The sequence below is a fragment of the Ylistrum balloti genome, unplaced genomic scaffold (assembly GCF_031769215.1).
Source record: "Ylistrum balloti isolate Yb309-2 unplaced genomic scaffold, AGI_CSIRO_Ybal_v1 Utg370024, whole genome shotgun sequence".
In the NCBI taxonomy this organism is placed as follows: Eukaryota; Metazoa; Mollusca; class Bivalvia; order Pectinida; family Pectinidae; genus Ylistrum; species Ylistrum balloti.
Genome location: NW_026782090.1, coordinates 332,553 through 341,548, shown reverse-complemented (window position 1 = coordinate 341,548; position 8,996 = coordinate 332,553). Strand labels below are relative to the sequence as shown.

The 8,996-nt window shown below is 35.6% G+C and overlaps 2 protein-coding genes across 2 annotated transcripts; one reads left to right on the top strand and one right to left on the bottom strand.

Moving 5' to 3' along the window:
- The first annotated feature begins 384 nt into the window (after positions 1-384).
- Positions 385-3,669, top strand: LOC132548716 (perlucin-like protein). Its single transcript, XM_060212594.1, has 5 exons — positions 385-418; positions 1,020-1,120; positions 1,685-1,775; positions 2,914-3,199; positions 3,599-3,669. The coding sequence occupies exons 1-5, from the start codon at positions 385-387 to the stop codon at positions 3,633-3,635; spliced, it is 549 nt and encodes a 182-aa protein (XP_060068577.1). The 3' UTR covers positions 3,636-3,669.
- A 1,183-nt stretch (positions 3,670-4,852) lies between these two features.
- On the bottom strand, positions 4,853-8,478 carry LOC132548669 (uncharacterized). Its single transcript, XM_060212548.1, has 4 exons — positions 8,305-8,478; positions 6,825-7,165; positions 5,504-5,600; positions 4,853-5,176 (listed from the first exon to the last, which is right to left on the bottom strand). Exons 1-4 carry the CDS (start codon positions 8,476-8,478, stop codon positions 4,853-4,855), a joined length of 936 nt encoding a protein of 311 aa, XP_060068531.1.
- Positions 8,479-8,996: the final 518 nt, after the last annotated feature.

Below are 8,996 nucleotides of genomic sequence, written 5' to 3'. Positions count from 1 at the left end.
CGGTATCCTCGTTTGTTCCAGCAATAATGCACTACTGTCAGAGTTTTCTATCATTAATTAACAAACCACAGTATAAACTGGTATTCTTATGACCTCATTTATCAAGAATCATTCATTTATTTTTTGAAAAATCGTTTTATGGACCCATCCTATAAATAGAATATCTCCTCCGTCAGAGTTAAATAAAGTTTATATATATGTATATATCTTACAGTTTCCAACTTTACATAAATGCCTGATATCTGAATGTCAATAAAGCGTTGTGAAACATTTGTCCTAAATAATTACCTGTAAAACCGGTCGAAATGCGGGGTCAGATCTTATCGCCATCACCAAGACCTTCGTTATCTACCATTCTACCAAAGTCTTGTAATGGTAGGGATCATGGATCTACGAATAGGATTGTTCTTATGTGTGGGTGAGACGGCGCTGTCACTTAACATACTTCATTGATATAATTACCTGAATATAACATTATATCATAACACATTTATAAAATGTATATAATACGGACATGAGAAACGTTGTAACTCTCACAGGGAACGTGTTTGTATCGATGTTGATAACTTTTAACATATTACAGTAACTATGTTATACTTAATAAGTCATAAGTTGGGTAGCTTATAACGTAATACATAATTACCACTGGTGTTCGTTGCTTATTACGCATTACATAATTACCACTGGTGTTCATTGCTTATTACGCATTTCATAATTACCACTGGTGTTCATTGGTTATTACGCATTTCATAATTACCACTGGCGTTCATTGCTTATTACGCATTACATAATTACCACTGGCGTTCATTGCTTATTACGCATTACATAATTACCAATGGCGTTCATTGCTTATTACGCATTTCATAATTACCAATGGCGTTCATTGCTTATTACGCATTTCATAATTACCACTGGTGTTCTTTGCTTATTACGTATTTCATAATTACCACTGGTGTTCATTGCTTATTACGTGTTACAGAATTACCACTGGCGTTCATAACGTTTATAACGTGTTACAGGATTGCCACTGGTTTTGACGACCTGTAATTTAGGTTGGACAGAGTATAAAGAAGATTGTGTTTGGTTTAGTCCAGGAAAAAAATCTTGGCAAGATGCAGAGGTAGGTGATGTATTTGAAGTTAAGGAAACAGCATTTGACCCGGTTCTGTCTTTTTTTAACATAAGAGCGCGATAACGTGTCTGAGTCCTTCATGATAAATTTAACGTAATATGTCCATACACAAGGGACAACAACGAAAGCTAAACCTGACTTTAAATCAGAGAATTAATGTTGAAAATTGTTTTAAAATAAAATTGAAGACTTGTTTAGAAAAACCCCATTTGAAATTAAAAACCCGTTTAAGATCCGTATATAGTGTTTTCATGTTCTATTGATAGTCAATAGTTATGTAAGTGGTAGGATAAAAGTGGTCAATAAATAATCATCGTTAATATATCTGTCATTCACAATTAATCATCTTCACCTGTATAGCTTATCTAAATCAAGAAACGAGTCTATCAAATAATCGATATTTACGTGAATATTAATACGAATTTAGGTTGTAAGAAATATATATTAAAACTACAACGCTTCCTGATTGCTTACGGTGTAGAAAAACATACATTTGATGTTTGAAGTGTGTAGTCTCTAGTTGTACCAATAACTTTTTTGTTACAAATCCAGGACGACTGTAGATCTAAAGCCAGCTGGCTCCTTACTGACGACAGCGAGGACAAACACAACTTCCTGGCAATGATTCTCAACGTGTTAAGAGGTGGTAAGACATTGACGTAGTCAGTGATTCTCGTGTGTGCAAGTCGTAGCTTGTTATTCAATGGTCTTTTAGGAAACTATCACCATAATGATCTCAGGGTTCGAAATGACACTGGATGTAATGGACGCTCGTACAAGTAGACTGTCTAGTGGTTCGGTTGTTGTATACCTTGTTCTCATTTGAAAATATGACATTACTTACTTGAATTGACCTTAATTTAACTCCACGGGTGTTATAGATGAAGCAGACGATACGTGATCTTCATTTATGTTTTCGGGAGTCACTGTGTAAACATATGTTTTATCATAATTTGCCCTAGTTTTCTTGAATTTGACCATGGATTATGATTATGTTGATATGTTTTTAGTGTTCAGAGGTTACAAAACCTTCATATACATTTGTTGTCTTTAAATTGACAGTCTACATTTATGCTAAATGATTTATTCAATGTAAATATATTGGGCTGTTTGGCACACGTCGAATTCTAAATCTATAAATAACGTTTAAGACCTCACATTTTAAGGAAAATACACAATTCCTATTATCAGTATTGTATACATCATCGTGCAGTCGTATCCTTGTGTCAATAGTTAGTATATAGAGATGGCTTAATATAAGATTTATAATCTTGTTGCCAGATCTATTTTCAATTTTGTAATTTGTGTATGTGTATGTTGTAAATGAAAATCTGAAAATAAAATATTGTTTAAACCAATAGTAAGTATACCTTGACCACTTGACCGCTACCGTTAAGAGACGGAGTGTCTTGTCTTTGTACGGTTTGACCGTCAGGCTGTTATATAACTATAATACACTAATGCATCCGTTGTATACATCTGAGTACTGGTGCTGTGAAATACTGAGGGTAGTTATAGATGTTGTATGTTACCCCCAGGACGAGGTATAACGGAGTGGTTTATAGGAGCTACTGACTACACGTTTAAGGGAAGTGATATATGTTGTATGTTGTATGTTACCCCCAGGACGAGGTATAACAGAGTAGTTTATAGGAGCTACTAACACGTTTAAGGGAAGTGAGATATGTTGTATGTTACTCCAGGACGAGGTATAACAGAGTGGTTTATAGGAGCTACTAACACGTTTAAGGGAAGTGATATATGTTGTATGTTACCCCCAGGACGAGGTATAACAGAGTGGTTTATAGGAGCTACTGACTACACGTTTGAGGGGAGTTATAGGTGGTTAGAGACGGGTTCTCCTATCGGACCCTTCACGAAATGGGCACCTGGTCAACCAAATGGGACTAACATCGAAAATTGCCTGTCACTGAAATGGATCGGGCGTGATTTGTTTTGGGAAGATGAAAAGTGTTCCACGAGGGGAAAACGGGCCAAGAACCACACCCATGTTCATCATACTCGACCCCCACCCATGGGCATGTACAACTATATATGTGAGACCAAGTAAGTGTCTCTATCTTCTTCCATAGCAATGGTGAAGGTCATCTGGTTGATATAATCCTAATACTGCTCACAATAATTGCATTAGGAATACCTTGTATCCAGGGGAATACATCTCGATCGGGTGAATAACGCAGTCATAAAGTTACTAATCACTTTCAAACTCTCCATTGATGAAAAACATATATGTATATGATTTAACGAAATTATAGCAAAAAAATAAGAAATAAGTCAATTTAATTGACAAAAACTGATATTCTGTTTTTGAACAAGTTGTATTCGAAAAAATAGCATTTAATGAGGAAATCAATATTTCTGTAAAATAATGTAATATCTCATTGACACAAGTATACACAAGGATTTGTCTGTGTTGTTTCATAGTCTTGTTGTTGTCTGTTACAGGAATGTGGATTACACCAGTGGACCTGTGGTAGGATAGATTGACACCACGTGATCTTCCAATAGAGAGCGAGATTTGTCTGGTACTACTGAATAAAAAATGGTACATGATATTCCTTGTCAAATTCTTGTCAACCATTTAAACAAAATCTTTTGAACGAATTTATGTCACCATGGACACATCCGTTAATTAAATTGTATTTGTCTTTTCTGACAGGTTATCAGTATATATATATGCTATAAGTTGGCTATGAACATACATTATTGAAATTTAGCAAATCAAAGAAGATATTTTATTTTTTCTAATGGAGAAATTAAGTGGTGTTAACAGTGAAATATGTATTGGAGATGATTTTTAATTTTAAAAAAATGACATCTTAATCATGACCTCGATACAACTGCATCCAAATTATAAGATAGACATGACGAGATATTCTATATATCGATTTTTACAAATATATAAGTATTTTTTGTATGAGTGATACTTTCTGCGAGGTATATTTTTTGGAATAGTCCAACTTGCCGATGAGGTGCTTTAAAGATAAAACATTGTTTGTAGTTTCTAACATTGAAAGCTATTAGTAATGAAACAATAAAAATAATGAAATTTGAAATTCGTTTTATTCAGATTCAATCTTGACTAAAAGCAGCTTCAGCATAAACAAATAACGATGATGGGGTTATATTCCATTACATCGGTGGAAGCAATAGTAACCAATATATACACAAACAGATAAATAAGCAATTAAGTATTTGAAACCTGACACCGGGAGCAATATTCACGAAAATTAGATACCCTTTCAAGGTTTAGATGTCGGATATCGTCGATGAAGCAGAAGACGCTTACTCCTCCGGGATACCTGGCCTTATTATCATTGCGCTTTTTCAAGAATCTCCGTGGCAATCTTTCTTTTGTTCATATTTTGCCATAGTTTTACGGAGTTTCGAGTTTGAATTGTGATTATGTTGCCATGTTAGTATTTTCTTGATGTCTTTTCCATATCAAGATCGACAAAATGTTTTTCATTAAAATCTTTTTCTCTCCTTTTAAACGACATCCGTAAACATTTTATCCTGCGAACACAAGCAGCTATACATTAACACTAGTCACATCATACTAAGAACTACTTCTAATACACATATGTTGCTCACAAATTCGTCATAAAAAATATAATGGTTTAAATGGTTTTATGTTGGTAAAATATATCTTTTTGATTCAGTATCATGTGTTGCTTCTGTGGTGCTGGCACTAGTTTGTCAGCTACGTAAAATATAAAGTACAAGTCCACAAACTACCAAAGAAAAAACTGAAACATCTGTTGATGATGTGTTTAAATCTAGTTGTATCTCTGTATTGAGACTAACGAGGACACATACACACCCAACTACTGTGACTACAGTCCACACACTGTCTCTAACCCTAGTAACGTAAAAGGTATGGTATTTATAAAATAACAGCGCAACAACAGCTGTGGACAGCATCATGTATATATAACAATTTAGTATGAAGTTGTTCTCTGAAAGTGTTGACTTCAGTGAAGGCCCTTTCATTAAGTGGACCAGTAGATTTTTCACGATTTCCTGCAAAACATATGGAAAATTGATTACATATGACAGCATGAATATAAAATTAAAATTTGGAAAGTGTTTTTCTAACTTAGGATATAAACAGTGTGATGCTCCCACAAAATATACACTCTATCCATTTTACACTTAAGAAGAGCCAGTTTTCATTTTTGAAATTTATACAGGTGTAGTATACAATATTTTCATTCCAGGTAGCATTATTCATTATCACAGAATATTTTCTGAATTGAATAATTTAACAATACTGTTTCTTTGTCTACGTAAAGTATACATGATGTAAGGTGGAACTTAACTCAATATCTTATCAGTACCATTCCTTACCGTCATAAATAGATGTCTACTCGAGTAGGCAATTGTGAGAAGGTGAAGGCCGTAGAAGATCGAGCTGATAGCTGATATGTACTGACCGACGAGATCCCTGAAATATATACGTGAGGTAACAACAAGAACTAAGCTTCCACTTTCCAATTAAGTATAGCATTCCTTTTGCACGAATCGAAATATCGAACAGGACAGACTAAAGATTTGCGCAAAAGAAAGCGCCGATATATAGCATGACCGTTAGTGCAAATTGAAGATGAGAGGGAGAAGTCGTGGAATAGCTAGAGAAAATCGGCATAAAGATGGGATAAGCGGAATAGCTACAGAAAAGGATCATAGGTGACTTGGAGAGAAAATCACTTAAGCAAAAAGTCAGGTTGTTGGCGGAACGGAGTAGTTGCGAAAAAAAACATTGTGGTTGTCAGCCGGATGGAAGAGGTTGAGTAACTGGAACTGGAGAAAATCATCGTGGTTAGCTGGAAGGAAGGAAAGAACTGGAGAAAGTCATCATGGATAGCTGGGAGAACGGGAGAACTGGAGAAAATCATCGTGGTTAGCTGGGAGGAAGGAAAGTAATGGAGAAAACCATCGTGGTTAGCTGGGAGGAAGGAAAGTAATGGAGAAAACCATCGTGGTTAGCTAGGAGGAAGGAAAGAACTGGAGAAAATCATCGTGGTTGGCTGAGAGGTAGGTAAGAACTGGAGAAAGTCATCGTGATTAGCTGGGAGGAAGGGAGAACTGGAGAAAGTCATCGTGGTTAGCTGGGAGGAAGGGAGAACTGAAGAAAGTCATCGAGATTAGCTGGGAGGAATTGAGAACTGGAGAAAATCATCGTGGTTAGCTGGGAGGAAGGAAAGAACTGGAGAAAATCATCTTGGATGGCTGAGAGGTCGGTAAGAACTGGAGAAAGTCATCGTGATTGGCTGGGAGGAACAGAGAACTGGAGAAAATAATCGTGGTTAGCTGGGAGGAAGGAAAGAACTGGAGAAAATCATCGTGGTTAGCTGGGAGGAAGGGAAGAACTAGAGAAAATCGTGGTTAGCTGGGAGGAAGGGAAGAAGTGGACAAAATCAACTTGTCTTAGGCATAGTCTGTAGTTAAAATGGGATATTGGATAGTTATTCATGAAATATTAATTTACATATTACGACATTAAGTTTCATGGTTAACCTTCAGGTTAGATTTCTTTCCTGGAATATCATAAAGATGAATTGAAACCGTTGCAAATTTATATTCCTGGTTATCTTGATAAATAAAGAATTTATTTTGTCGGCTTTGTTTTAACCGTCATTTTTATCATATTTCAGACAGTGACTATTACCTGCTCCAAAGCGTTGCCGAAGAAACCAACAATACACCAATAACGACGTAGTCTGTTAAAATGTTGTAATACAGATCTATGTATGACCTCAAAGATGGGATCTGCATCCACAAGAAATTTGTCACCCACTTCTGTAATACTTTTAACCACTGTTTTGTCTTCAAATGATATTTCTGTGTGATTGACATATTCTTCCTTTCACAATCATCCATGCCCCAATCATACGGTTCTGTCCAGAAACCTGCCTTTGGATGAAGCATGTTGTAGAGATTTCTATCCATTTCGCTAGTTAAAATATGTTTTGCCTCCCCAAGGATCTGGAACTGTTTAGTTGTATCGCACTGAAAACACAGATTTTTAGTTATTCAATTTTCTTCGTCAATACAAAGCTATATACAACCGAGAGGCCAACCAGTTCTCAATACAATCTCAAATCCATGAAAGATGGCAAAATATGTATCGGGGGAAATTGCATTGAACAATTCCCCAAACCAGGGTTCTGTAGAGTCAATTATTGGTTGTGTAGATTATGGTTCCCTTTCGGTTGTAATTGCTGTTGTCAAGTTATTTTAAGGTTGCTGAAAGGAAACAATTTGTTATTTTAAAAACTATCTGACCAGTAATGAAATTATGTTATTTTGGCCAATTTATCAATTTTTGGCATCTTTTCACCACCTTCTTCACACTGGTTAGCATTTAGCACAAAATACAAAATCTACAATTTTGATTTTCATTTCAATATTGAGTGTATAAGACGTTTTAACAGCAAAGTTTTTTATTGTAACCAATCCATTTTGACTGATAAGAATTAAACAAAAACTGATGTTATTGAAAGCATTCTATACTGTGCTGACATAAAGGCCCTAAAATATCTTTCAAAAATCAATTTTCTTATTGAATGGTGGGAGTATGGCATGTCTCTTTAGAACAAGAGCAACAACGAATGTACCGACATGTTAACAGGTCAAACACAAACTGAAAGATAATATGGTAAATTAAAAACAAAAGGAAGAAAACAGGATCAAGTGTTCCGGAAAGATAAGCGTTCTCTACTTCATCGATAAAATCCGCCTTTTAACGCTTTGTCAATCCAGCTAAGTTATGTCATGTTCTGTAATGAAAACAAAGTAAACAAATAGTGTTGAAAGCTTGTCAGAAAAACGTGACAATGGGAACGGGCCTTAGAGTATCGAATCAACTGTGACATGTAAACACCATGTAAGATAGAGATAAACCAAATTTTGAATTAAACTGCACTATGCAACCTCCTCATAGGACTGTTAATTTATGCTAAGATCCTTAATTGTAAATCATTGGTGGCTAATGAGAAAAATCAACCTAGAAAGTTGTAATTATCCCACTGGTTCCTGTATACAATAAAGCTTAGATGTAGCTTTATGTACTATCATATAGGTGTTTTGGCCTTATTCGTATAAGTATATCTATTAAAGAGAATTAGTGATCATGTCATTTTTATTACCCCACTGGTATCGGGATGCAGCCTCAAAGCCAATTTCCGGTATGCCCTCCTGATCGTGGACAGTTTGACTGAACGTTTAACATGGAGGACCTGGTAGTAGTCGATGTCAGTCTCCAAACCTACGAAGGTAGTGCTTACCAAAACCGGCAGAAATATCAAAAAACCGACACGCATGGTTGTCTGAAACAAAAAGATCATACGTGGCGTTGAATATAACGAACAGAAGGATCATACGTAATGGTGAATTAAACGATCATAAATACTCACGGTTATAAAACCGACACGTATGGTTGTCTGAACAGAAGGATCATACGTAATGGTGAATTAAACGATCATACATACTCACGGTTATAAAACCAACACGTATGGTTGTCTGAACAGAAGGATCATACCTAAAGGTGAATTAAACGATCATACATACTCACAGTTATAAAACCGACACGTATGGTTGTCCGAACAGAAGGATCATACGTAATGGTGAATTAAACGATCATACATACTCACGGTTATAAAACCAACACGTATGGTTGTCTGAACAGAAGGATCATACGTAATGGTGAATTAAACGATCATACATACTCACAGTTATAAAACCGACACGTATGGTTGTCTGAACAAAAGGATCATACGTAATGGTGAATTAAACGATCATACATACTCACGGTTATAAAACCAACACGTATGGTTGTCTG

What these genes read in the sequence shown, in the direction of transcription:
- LOC132548669 (XM_060212548.1), bottom strand. Translation starts at nt 8,478, where the DNA reads ATGCGTGTCGGTTTTTTGATATTTCTGCCGGTTTTGGTAAGCACTACC. An exon ending in TGCATCCCGATACCAGTGGG is followed by an intron (nt 7,166 to 8,304) that starts GTAATAAAAATG and finishes CTGTGTTTTCAG; the next exon opens with TGCGATACAACTAAACAGTT. An exon ending in TCGGCAACGCTTTGGAGCAG is followed by an intron (nt 5,601 to 6,824) that starts GTAATAGTCACT and finishes TATATATTTCAG; the next exon opens with GGATCTCGTCGGTCAGTACA.
- LOC132548716 (XM_060212594.1), top strand. Translation starts at nt 385, where the DNA reads ATGGATCTACGAATAGGATTGTTCTTATGTGTGG. An exon ending in AATCTTGGCAAGATGCAGAG is followed by an intron (nt 1,121 to 1,684) that starts GTAGGTGATGTA and finishes TTACAAATCCAG; the next exon opens with GACGACTGTAGATCTAAAGC. An exon ending in AACTATATATGTGAGACCAA is followed by an intron (nt 3,200 to 3,598) that starts GTAAGTGTCTCT and finishes TGTCTGTTACAG; the next exon opens with GAATGTGGATTACACCAGTG.